The sequence below is a fragment of the Hyperoodon ampullatus genome, assembly GCF_949752795.1.
Source record: "Hyperoodon ampullatus genome assembly, chromosome: 17".
Lineage (NCBI taxonomy): Eukaryota > Metazoa > Chordata > Mammalia > Artiodactyla > Ziphiidae > Hyperoodon > Hyperoodon ampullatus.
The window spans coordinates 62884537-62900613 of NC_136930.1; the positions used below are offsets into that span (position 1 = coordinate 62884537).

Here is a 16077-nt window from a genome sequence, read left to right on the forward strand (position 1 = left end):
GCTTGAACCTTTCCATCAGATGGTTATTGGGATGATTAGATGAAAAAAAATGTATGCAGGACCTTAAGCCAATGCCTTGCTTATCCTACATGCTTAATGAACAGCAGTTATTGAATGCCCCAGAGCACTTTAAATAATGATACTAAATAATAAAATGGATGACTATATAGAACAAATTTTCCATCCCAGCATGGTCTAGGAGGAAGAGCATTCAGCTGGCTTTGAGGAGACCGGGCTCTGTCCCCAGCTTGGCCGATTTGTAGCTGGGTGACTTTGAGCAAGTTGCTTTTGCTTTTAACAGTTGTGAAATTTCTTTCATTTGGCTTTTTTAACTATCCAGAGGAAAGTGATTAGATTATCATATTTAACCCCTTGGAGCATTTTCTGTAATGCACAGGGGTTCTGAAGTAGAGCTCTATGGAAGGAAAAAGTCCATTTTTGAATGAACGGGATTCGAGGTGTGTCTGTTATCAGAGTTCCCCCGGCCTGGATTTGGAGAGGGAGGGCTGTGGAGGTCCATGCTTGCTGAGGTCTTTAGCATTTCTGGGGGGTGAACACAGGATAAATGGGCACCCAGAAGTCCCAGCAGTTTCAATAAACAGGTATATGATCTTGATTTGGTTCCTAGTTTCTTTCTGGGTCTCAGTTTCCCTACTGGCCAAACGAGTAGGTTAGTCTTGATGAGTGGTTTTCAAACTTTACAACTTAATATATAAAACAGATAGAAATGGAACCCCTCAGATTGAAGGGATGAGGGAGCGTTCCCGGTGAATTTGAGGTCCTTGATGTCTCATCTCAGAAAGAATTTAGTGAGAGACAAAGTGATAGGTAAGAAGTGGACTTATTTAGAGAGAAAGACACTCCTCAGACAAGAGTGTGGGCCATCTCAGAAAGTGAGAGGCGAGATAGGGGGCTCCTCATCACTCCAGGCTATGAGGCAAGGGCTGGCTTGACAGCTGAGAGTTTTATTTATTTTATCAAACAAATACCTCTTGCGTACCTACTACATAGGTATGCATAGCACTCACATGCACCCCACACATTGCCTAATGAGGTGGAAAGACATACACACAAGTGATTCAGGAGGGGATGACCTGCTTTACCAGCTTAGGTTACAAATAAGTCACATTGTCTTTTATCATTCAAAGTCATTGCTTAAGCAAGTTAGAAGAGTGGTCAGCTTTGCCTTCCTACTCTTAAGTTTCCCTGGAAGCATAAAGTGCAGTTTTGCTTTTAAATATTAAAGAGGTAAGATCAGTCTATTCACAGTCACAGATTTTACTCCCATCACTCTGAATTGTATCCCTATTGAAAAGGAGTCCTTCTTTGGTAAAGGACGTCCCAAGGCTTCCTGAGGCTGTAACACCCTGGTTTTTACTTGGATGCTTGCTCATTTCAGACCAAGGCCATTGAGTTCGGAGGGGCTTCCAGCCTCAGCCATGCCCTGGACCAGCACCGGCCTTCCCCATGACTCTCTAGTCTTGGTATTGGGCCCCGGTCAACAATCTAGATCCTTTTACCCTCAGGATGAACACCCCTGTCTCACAATCCCCACCACCCTGGGGTTCTTTGTTTCCTTTCCAGCCTGTGAACCTCAGTCAGAGACAACCATAGACCCTCAGAATATTTCTAATAACATTGGACCTCAAAAGGGTCTCCCTCCCTTTCCCGCAGGTAACTCCCCAGGTCCCATGCAGATTTGCCTGTTCCTCCCAAGCAGCCTCTGAAATCTAAGTACACAAGAGCATGTGGAGGCAGAGTGTTGGTCGAGACACAAAAAAGAGGGACTTCCCTGGAGGTCCTGTGGTTAGGACTCCGCGCTTCCACCACAGGGGGCAAGGGTTCGATCCCTGGTTGGGGAACTAAGATTTCGCATGCCACATGGCGTGGCCAAAATTAAAACCCCCCAAAACAAGACACAAAAAACAGCCTCATCCCCTGAGACCTCTGATCTTATAGCTACAGAACTAAGAGGCACTGGTCAAGCCATGCATCCTAAAAGAGGATCTACTGGGTGGGGGGTGGGGGGCTTGCTGAGCCCATCTACTCAGAGAAGCAACTGGCAAAATATAACTGGCAGTTTAGTAATGATTCACCTGGCTGAGTACCCAGTCACGAGGACGAGGGAGTGGTCCAAGGCGTGAATATCGTGTGGGATTGTCCAGAGGAGAAGATCAAGTGGCCTTCCTATTGCTCTCAGGACAAAATCGGAATCCCTTCCCCATGGCTTGAGTTCCTGCGTGATCTGCTTCCTGCCCACCTCTCTGGCCCCTTCTCTCTCCTGTCCTTTCCTTCACTCTACTCCGGGCTTGCAGGGAGGGGCACTTTTTTTTTTTTTTTTTTTTTTTTTGCAGTACGCGGCCTCTCACTGTTGTGGCCTCTCCTATTGTGGAGCGCAGGTTCAGCGGCCATGGCTCACGGGCCCAGCCACTCCGCAGCATGTGGGATCTTCCCGGACCAAGTCACGAACCCGTGTCCCTTGCATCGGCAGGCGGACTCTCAACCACTGCGCCACCAGGGAAGCCCGGAGGGGCCCTTTTTAACACCACATCCACGTTTGCCTCCAGGCCTTCAGACTTGCTGCTCCCTCCTCCCTCCTTGAACTCCGACAGTGTGGAAAGAGATGCTTTAAAAAGAGATGCTTTAAGGGCTTCCCTGGTGGCGCAGTGGTTGAGAGTCCGCCTGCTGATGCAGGGGACACGGGTTCGTGCCCCGGTCCGGGAGGATCCCACATGCTGCAGAGCGGCTGGGCCCGTGAGCCATGGCCGCTGAGCCTGGGCATCCAGAGCCTGTGCTCCACAACGGGAGAGGCCACAACAGTGAGAGGCCCGCGTACTGCAAAAAAAAAAAAGAGATGCTTTAAATGTGGACAGGAGAGCGGAATTGCTGAAGGCTCACGTGGACCTCCTGCCTGAGCGTAGGCTACGTGGCTGAGACCTTCTCGAACAGAGCCGAGTGCCATTTGGAACACTGCCAACCCCAAGGCTCACAAAAGCCCCTTTCAAGCCTGTCACTCACTGCTGCTCCAGGCTCACTGTCCCTCTCCGTCCCACTGTCAGCCTTTTGCTGAAGAAACTTCCTCTGGTTTATCCTCCTACAACTTCAGGTGGAATGCTGAAACATTAGAGCTTCCTGTCGACTGAGTGTCCAACATCCAAACAAAGTTACACCTGAACCTCTAGATACTTTGAAAAGTACTGTGACTGAAATAGCTGGGTGGTTGGAAGGTGGTGGATTCCTCATCCTCAGAGATACTCAAGGAGTATAGTAAGTTGAAGATAATGGGGTTGGGTGTAAAGGAATTTAAACATCAGATCAAGAGATGGATGACTTTTAAGAGCCCTTCTAGCTCTGAGTTGCTGTGAATTTCCAGAAGATTAGGCAGAGTGCGTGGATTTTTATGATGTGGTGTATCTTGTCCTGTTTTAGAATCACAGAGAAACCGGACGGATATAGAAGAAACCACCCACTGGATTAGGGCATCTACTGCAGCCAGAGGGGTTATTTTCTCAGATCTGACTTTGTATCTCTTGATTGGAGGCTTGTTGGGATATGTTAGTTCCAGGAAAGACCTTTAAGGAAGGTCTTATATTATGAAAGTAGAGAGAAGGGCTTGGAGCGCTGGTTTGCAAATGGTAAATAAAAGAGAAGGTTTTGTCTGGTTTACAGAAAGGATACTATTGAATGCAGGCGTGAGATGCTACTCTGAGGAATACAGAGCTGAGAACCAGTCACAGGGACTGAAACAGAGATTGACCACGAGCCACAGCTAAAGAAGGGGGACCTCCCTGACCCTCCTCCTCCTTGTCTAGGTGTGCAGTGCAGATTCCTGGAGGCGCCTCTGTATATACTGTTCTCCTTGCCTGACCTGCCCGGTCTGAACCCTGCTTGTATTCACTGTTTACCACAACCTTGGGCAAGTGGCCTGTCTCAGTCAGTTCAGGCTGCTAGAACAATAATACCGTAGACTGGATGGTTTAAACAATAAACATTCATTTCTCACAGTTTCGAAAGCTGGAAAGTCCAAGAACAAGGCACTGGAAGACCTGTTGTCCATGAGGGCTTGCTTTCTGACTTGTAGACAGCTGCCTTCTCACTGTGTCCTCATGTGACCGAGACAGAGAGAGAGAGAGAGAGAGAGAGAGAGAACTCCGGTCCCTTCATCCTCATATAAGGGCAAAAATCCCATCACTCAGGCTCCATATCCATAACCTTATCCAAACCTGATTACCTCCCAAAGGCCCCACCTCCAAATACCATCACACTGGGGATAGGGCTTCAACATATGGATTTGGACATTCAATCCATAGCATGGCCTAATCACTCCCTGTCAGTTTCTCCTCTTGAAACTGAGACTAATCTCCTCTAAAGGTTGTTGTAGTCATTCAATGAATTATCACACGTGAAGAAATCAGACACCTAGTAGGTGTTCAATACACATTCACCTTCTTACTCATTTCTTCTCTACTTCCTGGATCTTAGTCCTTTTTTTAAGGCCAAACTAGAGTGTCACCTCTTCCGGATGCCTTCCTTGACTCTTCTTGGCCCATTTAAGTCATTCTTCCCTGCATTCTCCAGAAGCACTTGGTACCTACCCATGATAGCACTGCTTGTACTGTACTTACAACAATGCAGGCATCTGCATTTCCAACCGTACTATGAGTGCCTCTAAGGCTAAGGACCCTGTTGGATTTATCTTTGTACACCAGGGCCTAGCACAGTGCTTGGGCCACAAAGAGGCTTCATATCATTTTGTTGAATCACCCCCTAAGGGACTGGTGGTAGAGAAAGAACCAACCAATAAAAGATGTTCAGACATGATAAAGAGAAAGAAAAAAGAGGATACATTCAAAAAGGGAGTGATTTTCAGAAATGGATGGAGACCAAGACTGGGTGACAGCCAAAAGTGATACACCATTTCACAGAGTACAAATGGTTTATCAGGTACTAGCATGAATAATTTCTTCTTTCTCCCCAGCTCCAAGGTGAGTGTTAGGATAAGGCTTAGCAACTGACATTTGAGATTGTTCTCTTCTCTGATTATGCTCTGCTCTGATGATGGCCTTAACTCTTTTCTGTCTGATACGATACATTTTTGAATAGAGGCAGAGAACTTCCAGTGAAGTCATGGGGACCTTTCTCTATGTATGTTCTATCTGTCCATCTATCTGTCCGTGTGTTCAACAGTCATTGAGCCTTGCTATGTGCCAGGCACTCTGCTAGATACTGAAGGTACAAACATAAACTAGGCATGGTTATTGCTTTCAAAAGCTCAGCATCTAACAAAGGAGAATGATAGTTTTCAAGTAACTGTGATATTCCATGTAATAAAAGCTATAATAGAAATAAAGACAAAGGGCCAGTGGAATCCAAAGGAATGAGTGATTTGTTTCCTCCTTATAAAACTGGAGAACCCATCACATAAAAGGAGATAGTTGAACTTGCCTAGAAGAAAGTTGTGGGTGTTGACAAGTAGAGATGGGAGAAGTCACCTTCAGTGGAGGGCCTGGAGTGAGATAAGGTTCATTGACAAACGTGTGATGACTTTGGGATGAGCTGTCCCCTGGGCTGGAGTACAGAGTTCAGGAGGTCAAGTGCTAGATTGGTGGGCTGAGCCTATAGTGTGGAGAGCACAAAGGGACATTCATAGAATGTCAATCCTATTTTTTCATTTAATTAACATGTGAAGGATACAGCACTTTAAGGTTTACAGACAGAATGTTGTATCTTTTATCTCATTTGGTCTTCATGACAGCCCTCTAAGAGAGGCACAACTTATCCTCCATTTTACAAATGAACAAACTGAGGTGCAGAAAGGTTAAGGATTTGCTCAAGGTTACATAATTAGCAGGTGGCTGAGCTGATACTTAAAGCCAGGACTTTGGATCTGAAAATCTACGCTTTTAAAAAGTGAAGCGTAGTGGGAAGCAGCCACATAACACAGGGAGATCAGCTCGGTGCTTTGTGACCACCTAGAGGGGTGGGATAGGGACGGTGGGAGGAGGATGCAAGAGGGAAGAGATATGGGGATATGTGTATATGTATAACTGATTCACTTTGTCATACAGCAGAAACTAACACACCATTGTAAAGCAATTATACTCCAATAAAAAAATACAAAATAAAAAATAAAATGGCATAGAACAAGTCAGGAAGAGAGGTCTCACCGGAAATCAACCCTGATATCACCTTGATCTTGGACTTCAAGTCTCCAGAAGCATAAGAAAATAAATTTCTGTTATATTAAAAAATAAAAAAAGTGAAGCGTTTTGTAGAAGCATGAGATATACACATAAAATACACACACAAATTATGAATATATGACTGAAAAATTTTCACAAGTGGGTGGAGTAAATAATAATCTCTATTACATTGGAGAGGTTTTGTATCTTTCCAATATTGCATTTTCCCATCCATGAGCATGGAATATCCCTTCATTAATCTTATTTTGTAATTTCTAGTGTAGAGGTCTTGCTCATATTTCTTAGATTCATTCCTAGGTTTTTAAATTTTTTCATGCTATTATGATATATTTTATTTACTATTTTAGTTAATACTTTGTTTTTGGTATAGAAAGGTACAATTGATTTTTGTATACTGACCTTGTTTCTAGATGATCTACTAAATTCACTTATTAATTCAACTAATCAAACTTTATTGAACTGTTACGGGAGGGCCTCAAGTACCGTGTTGAATAGAAGGGCTGATAGCAAACATCTTTTTTCTTTTTTTTTTTTTTTTTTGCGGTACGCAGGCCTCTCACCGCTGTGGCCTCTCCCATTGCGGAGCACAGGCTCCGGACACGCAGGCCCAGCGGCCATGGCTCATGGGCCCAGCCGCTCCGCAGCACGTGGGATCCTCCCGGACCGGGGCACGAACCCGCGTCCCCTGCATCGGCAGGCGGACTCTCAACCACTGCGCCACCAGGGAAGCCCAGCAAACATCTTTGTATCATTTTTTTTTAATCCTAGGGGCAGCCTTTTAATATTTACCATTGATAAGATATTAACTCTAGGGTTTAGGTAGATATTCTTTATCATATTAAGGAAGTTCACTGCCCTTCTAGTTTGTAAAGATAGCTTCAGAATGGAGACTAGTTTGCAGGATGGGGAAAGAATGGAAGCAGAAAGACCAGTTAGAGTAGAGTAGGAGCCGTGTGGATGCAAGGAGGGAATGCAGGGGAGAGATGTCCCGGGTTCTCTACTTCCTCAATGGTTCTTACTAGGAAACTGCTCGTCTCATAAAAGTTTCAAAAGAGAAAAGAACACTAAAAGGTGTCAGGGTTCTCTTTCTCTGGGTATCCCAAATGGTGCTGTTTATTATTAGATGTTTTGTGATAAAGATGTGGTCAAATTCATTTAGAAAAATCTGAGTACTGCACCTCCCTCTTGGAGATTCATAATGAATGTCAGCATATTAAAGGCTCTAAGAATCCTACAGCAAATTATTTAATTTAATAATTAAATTATTAACAACGCCAAAAAATAAGGTTCAGAAGGAATCGTATAGATCATCTCTACCTATTGTGGAGTTGAATGATTCTCACTTATAACAAAATTTTTATGTCAGTATATTGGTGTTCCTGAGGTTATAACTATATCCTTCTCTTTCCCCGTTATGTTCAAAACCCATGGAGAAACAGACTTATGCATCAAATTGGGATCAACATATCACCTTTATTGCTGGCAAAGGTAGATTGGAGGAAGCTGTATGGATCGGAGTCCAGATTGGTTTTCATATACTTTGCTGTAAATCAGATGGGCTTACTCACACAGCTGCAGGGAGAAGAAACCCTGCTCAGTGACTTACTTCCACTTGGCAGTTGGAGCAGAAAGTAGAATACAAATGTTCTGTGGGAAGGTGGACCCAAAGAAGGGAAGACCACATGGGAATAGGAGTCTTGGACCTTAACCCTACGCGAGAGTCATGTTAACCCATGGACGCCATATCCAGTGGATGTCTTTTCATTCTGCCAAAAGATAATCAAGGAATATATGGGGAAAGGAAGTTTTGGAGAGTAAACAAAAACAGAAAGCCTATAAAGCGTGGAAGTTTGAAGACCCATTTATGCTGGGACATAGGGAGAGAGTGCTGCTTGTTCCAAATAAGTCTATTTCTGGCTTAGAGGTTGATCCTTTTATCTTTAGGAGAACAGAGACCAGGGCTCTGAGTAGCCTGGATATAAAGAGGATGAAATAAGAGAAATGAACATTTTCTTAGGGACCCAGGAAAGAGAAAGTTTGGGGCTGGGGGATCCAGCAGCCCTAACTATCCTGAGTCAGTGACATGACCTGCCAATATTTGTTTCTCTATTTTCCTTGCTTTCCAGCCAACCTGGTCATGTGCTGATCTCAGCTCTAGAGGAGGAGAAGCAGGAGAGGATGAAGGCCAGTGGCCACAGGTTGAAAAGTCTCCTCCAACCCTTGGGGGATGGCATCAGTAGTGGGCACTTTTGGTGTGCTGCAGGATGGGTGAGATGCATGCGAGGCAAAAGTCTCCATTTTCCTGGAACGGTCCTACAGCAGCACCCTCCTACCACCTTGCCCTTGAATTTTTGGATGGATCTCTGAATGGCTGTCAGAGGCTGGCTTCACCTGGGCTGGCTCTATACGATGTGACTCCACCCTTGTCTCAGAAAAACCACAGGAAGTGGGATTCATTAGCATCCTTGGAGGTGCATTTCCTAGACTCTTGCAGGTGAAATATCAAGGTTTTCGGTGACAGTCTTTGAGTTGATGATATTTGAATCTCATTATCATGACTGATGGGGCTGGAATGTACAAAAGAGGACCTACCAGAGAAACATCCATTTACCTCAATGAGCTGGGAGAGTCCGTATTACAGTAGGCAAGAATGAAGTGGTTCCCACAAGACTGGGGGTCAGTACTCCGTCTACTCAGGTCATTGCCTGGGATGCTTTGGACCCAATAGAGGACTGATCCTTCTCTCTTAAACTGAAGGGCTCAGTTCCATCAAGACTGAGCTGATCCCATGCAGAATTAGAGAAGGCAGGCCAATTCCATGGGCTAATTGCTGGGATGAGGGTTGGGTGGAAGAGGGGTTAAAGTTGGACAATAAAATTCATCCAGCCTACCCAAATATATTCACCAATAACTCTGAATTTCCTAAATTTTATTGTTCCTCTGGTTAAAAAATTATCTTTGAACTTCCTTTAAAAAATATGAACCTTGGGCTTCCTTGGTGGCGCAGTGGTTGATTGTCTGCCTGTCGATGCAGGGGACACAGGTTCGTGCCCCGGTCCGGGAAGATCCCACATGCCGCGGAGCGGCTAGGCCCATGAGCCATGGCCACTGGGCCTGCACGTCCGGAGCCTGTGCTCCGCAACGGGAGAGGCCACAACAGTGAAAGGGCCGCGTACCGCAAAAAAAAAAAAAAAAAAGAAAAAAGAAAAAAAAAAGAACCTTGTCTTTGAGAACACAGCTCATTGGCACTGACTACTTAGCCACAGGGGTTTGCAACCCTGCTGCACTTTAGAATCACCTGGGGAACTTAAAAAACTACTGCAACTCAGCCCCAGTGCTGACCAATGAAATCAGACTCTCTGGGATGGGATCTGGCCACAGTGTGGGAGATAGTTTTAGAATGCTCCCTCAGATGTATCTGATGTACAGCCAAAGTTGGCCATCATTGCCCTAAGTAAATAGGATATGATCAGGAGAGCAGTAATGGGAAGATCACGGGCAGAGAGGAAAAAATGTTTCGGAGTCTTGACAAGGCAAGATGTCACATAGATTCATATTTTAACAATCTTCTGCCAAAGCCCACATTATGGCTGTTTCTATGTTTGCTGGTTTGTCTTTAATAAATATATGCCAGTCCTATAAGTAAGATGAGTACACAGATAGCATATACCCAAGAAGGTATTTCCTAGCAGGCAATGGGAAATTTACCCAAGGCGCTCTGGATAACCTCAAAATGGTGATAAAGCTTGATTTTGTTTTGTTTTTTAAGATAGACTTGATCACCTGCAAATCCATTCTTCTGATAAAGGAATTTTATTAAATATAATATATTTTTTAAAGTTTTAAAGAGTTCCCGTATAAAGAAATTCACAAATCAAAGTGGTTGGTTTTTTTTAATATAAATTTATTTTATTTATCTATCTATTTTGGCTGCGTTGGGTCTTTGTTGCTGCGTGCGGGCTCTCTCTAGTTGTGGTGAGCAGGGGCTACTCTTTGTTGCAGCGCACGGGCTTCTCATTGCGGTGGCTTCTCCTGTGGCGGAGCACGGGCTCTAGGCACGTGGGCTCAGTAGTTGTGGCTCACGGGCTCTAGAGCGCAGGCTCAGTAGTTGTGGCGCACGGGCTTAGTTGCTCCGCGACATGTGAGATCTTCCCGGACCGGGGCTCGAACCTGTGTCCCCTGCATTGGCAGGTGGATTCTTAACCACTGTGCCACCAGGGAAGCCCCTAAGTGTTATTTTTTTCCACACTGGATGTTATGAGTGGATCTGGAGGGTGAGGTGCAGAGGTGACATGAGTCTTCTTATCTGGGATGGAGAGTAGCAGGGGCCGGTACTGGTCACACCCATTGATGCAATTAACTTAGTGTTTGGCCTCTTGGCCTGAGCTGCTTCTCTTCTGCACTGAAGGTAGAAAAGGTGATTCCAGAAGGGGAATCTGGTGACACAAGTGGAAAACCACAAGGTGACCATGGTTGTGAGCAATTTCCTGATCTCGGCTCCCCTGAGCCGTGGACATGACAGTAAAGTTGCTATTTGTAGAGCTTAGAGCGGTTCAGCATGAGGGTTCAGTGAGGTGACATACACAATATCCCAGTGAGAAAAGCAGTGTTAACTGTACCACCACTTCCTGCAGAAGAGGAGCCTGGAGCTCCGAGAATTCCTGTGGCCAGCTGCAGTGACATAGTTAGAACGTGTCATAGAAGAGACCCAAACTCTAGTTGCCGGGCTCCCCCTTCTGTGTGCCAGGCTGGCTGCCTCCCTGGCAATGCGAGCCCTGGGCTCAACGTGGAGCAACGCCACCTTGAACAGATGTGTGGAAGCAAGTTAAACACGCGCACCGTTTAATGCTCTCGCTGTTTGGATGTAGATATCGGAGTCGTGGTAGCTTTCACCCTGAGGAGACCAAGGTGGTATGGGGGTTGCTGTGTGTCTCTTGACTTATCTTGGGGTGGCCCTGGGAGGAGATTCAGTAGACGCTAAACTGGAGAGTTCCATCCTTTATTTTTAAATTTTTTTTTATTTTTTATTTATTATTATTATTTTTTTTGCGGTACACGGGCCTCTCACTGTTGTGGCCTCTCCCACTGCGGAGCACAGGCTCCGGACGCGCAGGCTCAAAGGCCATGGCTCACAGGCCCAGCCGCTCCGTGGCATGTGGGATCCTCCCGGACCGGGGCACGAACCCGTGTCCCCTGCATCTGCAGGCGGACTCTCAACCACTGCGCCACCAGGGAAGCCCCATCCTTTTTTTGAAGTGGGGCAGGAGGTTCCCATGCCGGAATCCTCGGCAAACTGGAGAGGGGGCTGGTATGATGGCAACTGCCTTGAAGACTTACCAGGTAAGTCTTCCTGCTTTACTGGTTGATCCCAAAATATTGGCTGGAAACCCTGACAAACTCTTGTTTGTAAAAGTGGATAATAATAGCATCCTCCTCGTGGTACGTGGTGGGGATCCTAGGAGCTTATGTATGTAACATGGTATTCCTGGTACCTGGTGAGTGTCAAAGCATGTTTAAAAACTTCAAAACTCACTCAGGGGAATATTGTAGCATGTTTTCTTGTCATCAACATTGTAATACTTTATAGCATGTTTTACATTGTATAAGCATTGTTTCCTTTTTCAACATCACCCTGTGGATTTGATAAGAAATATTGTGTCATGTGAGAATGAAACATGTTCATCTGATTTAAGCATCCAGCCCCAAATTCTAGAGCTAACAGGTGGATTCAAGCAGGGCCCTGAGCTGAGTCTTGTGTCTCCAATTTACCCTGGGCTGTGCAATCTGCCAGTGGCAAGATCTTTCAGGGCTGGCGAGCTGTGCCCTCTCTCTACTGTGGATGTCACGGGGCTGAGGAGAAGGAATCAATTTTCATCAAGAAACCTTTTCATGCTGGGAGTCATGCTGGGAGTGCCCTTGATAACTGACTCAGGGTTTCAGGCAAACAACCTTGTGTGTTTGTGAAACAACACATCAATCCACCCCAGAGAGCAGAGCTGGTTGCAAATTCTTTGGGCCTTACTGGAAGGTTTCTGGCTTCCTCTGTAGGGGGTCTGAGCTGTGTCTAGAGCAGACCTCCTGAGAACTGGTTCTTCTCCCAAATCAATTAAAAATCTCTGAAGGTGGTTCCGGACATTGGTATATTTTGAACTCCTTAGGTGGGTTTAATGGACAGCAGGGTTAGGAGCTCTTGGTTTTGGAGGGGCAGGGGTGCCTGACCCCGAGAGGTGACACATCTCTCCCCCCTCCCGTGCTCACAACAGTAGCCTGTGGCATGCTCCATGCCTCAGTCACTGCCCTGTGGGAGGGCTCGGAATGCTGAGGCCATCCGTGATGAACTGTCAGCTTCCTAAAGGAGTTTTAAGTCTCCCTCCGGTAGCTACTGTCATTTATTGGTAGCGACTTCCTGTTTCCAGATGGAAGTTACTCAGTCTTCTCAAGTACTGTCGAGCCTGCTTGCCAATTTCCCAGGAACATCGGATTCTGCCTCTGTGAAATGATCACGGCAGGGAGCCCTTGGGGACCACAGTGGCAATTCAGGGTCTGGATGGGACTGGCCTTGGAGTCTCTGCATGGTAACTCTCCTTTGAAAACAGGAAAGCAAAAACTATTATTGGAAATTTCCTTTCAGAAATTTCAGAAAAAAAGGGAATTTGAGATTTCTGGAAGACTTAGAAGCATGTTCTTATCACAGCTTTGCTTTGTCCTAGGCACTTTGCTTACTTACCTCATTATATTCTTACAACAATCCTGTAAAGTATGTACTGTGTCATTTATCTCCATTGTACTCAGGGGGAAACTGGCTCAGAGAAGTGCTGTGACTTACCCAATCCAACCATGTCTGGGTGGTTCTAGAACCCATTCTTTCCATCATTCTACTGTATTTCAGGATCTCAAAGGACCCCCGGAGTCCCCTAGGCCAGTGCCCCCTGCTTTTGATGTGTGTCCCCTCTACAACATCTTTTACCAGTGGCCCTTAGGTCTCTGCTTGCACATCTCCAGGAACTGGGAACTCACTTCCACCCAGTGCAGTGCATTCCACTGTTCAGGTAGCCCCAATGAGGAGGGCTCCTTAATTCCTTATCTGGATCAAGGCAGGACATGAAAAGAATAAATAAACAAATAAGGAAATAAATAAGTAAGTGAGTGGAGGGGACATATGTCTCCTAGTAGCTTCCTCTCATTAGTTCTAACCTTATCCCTTCAAATAATAACAAGAATAGCTAACATTTATTGAGCAACTAGTATGTTCCAGGTACTGGGCTAAATGCTTTACATTTGTTATCTCATTTACACATGAGGACCCTGGAGTTTTGAGAGGTTAAGTGACCTGTTCAAGGTCACAAAGATGGTGCTGGGATTAGCACCCAGGCAGTCTGGCTGTGGAGGCCCTGATCTTGGCCACTGCAGTCCACCCACCCTTGAGTCCTAAATATGTAGCAAAATGGAAAACTCCAGTGGTTCTGCCACTGTCCTCACATTGCTCAGGACTGCAGGATGCTCCCTGAGAGGGTCCGAGCCTTTGCTGCTCTCGCCTCCCTTCTCCTCCATTCCGTCCCTGTTCCTCTTCTTCCCGTCTCCAAAGGCCACCCCATCAACCTGCCTGACTCAAAGTCAGGACTTTTTCTGACCTTCCATCCTTCCGTGCAGCTCCAGAAAGGGATGCTCTCAGCAGGCTGGCGGAGGGTCAGGATACTCCTGGTGTCAGTTAGAAACAACAGACTGGGCCCCTTTCCAGGGCTGAGAGGGAGGCCCCCAAACAGCTTCCTGTTCATGGCTAATAATCACAATAATAATAATAGCTGGGGGCTTCCCTGGTGGCGCAGTGGTTGAGAATCTGCCTGCTAATGCAGGGGACACGGGTTCAAGCCCTGGTCTGGGAAGATCCCACATGCCACAGAGCAACTAGGCCCGTGAGCCACAACTACTGAGCCTGCGTGTCTGGAGCCTGTGCTCGGCAACAAGAGAGGCCGCGATAGTGAGAGGCCCACGCACCGCGATGAAGAGTGGCCCCCGCTTGCCACAACTAGAGAAAGCCCTCACACAGAAACGAAGACCCAACACAGTCAAAAATAAATAAATAAATTAAAAAAAAAAAAAAAAAAAAAAAGAAACAGTCTAAAAAAAAAAATAATAATAATAATAATAATAATAGCTGACATTCTGGGCATATACTACATGTCAGCTGAGCTGTGCACTTGTGGAATGACCTTAGTAAATCCCAGAGCCTCTTGACCTTAGAAATGGTCTGGAGCTCAGCTGTGGAGAGGATGTTCATTCTGCTCAGGTGACCCAGTGGTTAGAGCTTGGGCTCTAAAATCAGACAGGCCTGGTTCCAGGGGTAGCTCTGACACTTAAGAGCTGTGTGACCTTGGAAACTTTACTTACCCTCTCTGGGCCTTGGCCCCTCATCTGTAAGATGGATAGGAGAGGGTTTCTGTGATGATTAAATGATATGATTTGTTTTGAGTGCCTGGCACAGCTGAGTAAAGAGAAATGGAGAACAAAACAGCTAGTGTTATTAGTATTTGTATTATGCCTAATTTAAGTGTGGTTCTAGGTGGACCTCATGATTTCTGTTTAGAAGGGGTTTTGTGGTTTCTGTAAGAGTCTGGAGAGCGTGTTGGATCATCCTGATGCTTGTCTTTTGATGCCCATCCTGGGTGGTTGAGGAGGATGGTCGGCTTCCAGAAGAAGAACTCAATGTGTGTGTGTGTGTGTGTGTGTGTGTGTGTATTTTCTCTTAACATGTCTGAATGAGTCAAAGCTATTATCACTGTATTTTTTAGTTTTTCTTTTTTTTTTCAGAAAGGAGATGTTTGGGCTGAAGAAGAAGAAGAAGAAAGCAGAGAAGGGGTTAATCCTAGCCAACAAGGGTGCCCAAGGTGAGTCTTTTGAGGGGTGGGGAGGGACCACCACCCTGGGGCCTGCAGGTCTCCAGGGTTGACCCCTCCTTGGCTGAGAATGGGATTCATTCTCCGAGGAGTGAGGTGGGAACTGTGCTGCCTTCTGGGTCTTCAGACCCTGCCAACCCCAAGTGCGGGCCCAAAGTGATCCCCGCCCCCGCGCCACTGGTCATCTGGTCCCCTGGCCACACAAGGGTGGGTGGACACCTGCTGGACCCCAGAAGGATTCCCCCCAAGGAGGCAGTGACAGGGTTCAAGCTCCCATTTCTGTCCTGATTTGCTCTGTGGCCCAGGATAAGTCACCCAGCAGCTCCAAGTCCCAGCTTCTCCCTTTGTTAAGCGGGCATGACGTGGGCTACTGAGCTGACCACGCGGTCATGGGGAGAAGCAAGTGAGATTTTGAAAATCAGAGGGAGGGTAGCAGCTGCTCTGGGGGAGGCTTTACATAGACTGTCTCACTTAACCCCTCCGTCGTCCTACCAGAAGGTGTGGCTATCCCAGTTTCACAAATGAGGTTACAGAGATGCAGAGAGAGTAAGTAAAGTGTGGAAAAGACCAGCTGCAGAATTGCAGGGCTCAGTGAAAAATGAAAATGCAAAGCCATTGTTAAGAACTTATTAAGAACATCTGGATGGTGACTGCAGAGCATTAGGCCAAGGGCAATGAGTTCCTTCTGATCACAGGACCCTACAGGGCTGCACAGACCCATGAAGCCAGCCTTGAGGATGGGAGGTGCAGAGGCAGGAAGCAGTGGCATTGGGATATATTGATAAATCCAGGCTCTCAGACTTTCTGTGCTTAGAATGGGCAATTCCTTCTCCAGCAGAGCAAAGCTCCAAGTTACAGTGTGACCTGTGCCAGTGGAGGCCAGGCCCCGTATCAGGGAGACACTCTTGTGTATTGAATCAAATATGATCAACTGATTCCAATGGACAGGTCTGGGGTGGTGTCTGGAAACTTATGTTGGG

General features: G+C 46.2%; 1 protein-coding gene across 1 annotated transcript in view; it reads left to right on the plus strand.

The window, feature by feature from the left end:
• Nucleotides 1–16077, plus strand: part of FER1L6 (fer-1 like family member 6) — a gene marked incomplete at both ends in the record, with an annotated part of 157764 nt that overhangs the window by 13886 nt on the left and 127801 nt on the right. The window contains 2 exons of the mRNA XM_079722359.1: nt 11072–11114; nt 15016–15088. Of these exons, the coding sequence (XP_079578485.1) occupies nt 11072–11114; nt 15016–15088 (116 nt within the window). The remainder of the gene's footprint in view (nt 1–11071; nt 11115–15015; nt 15089–16077) is intronic.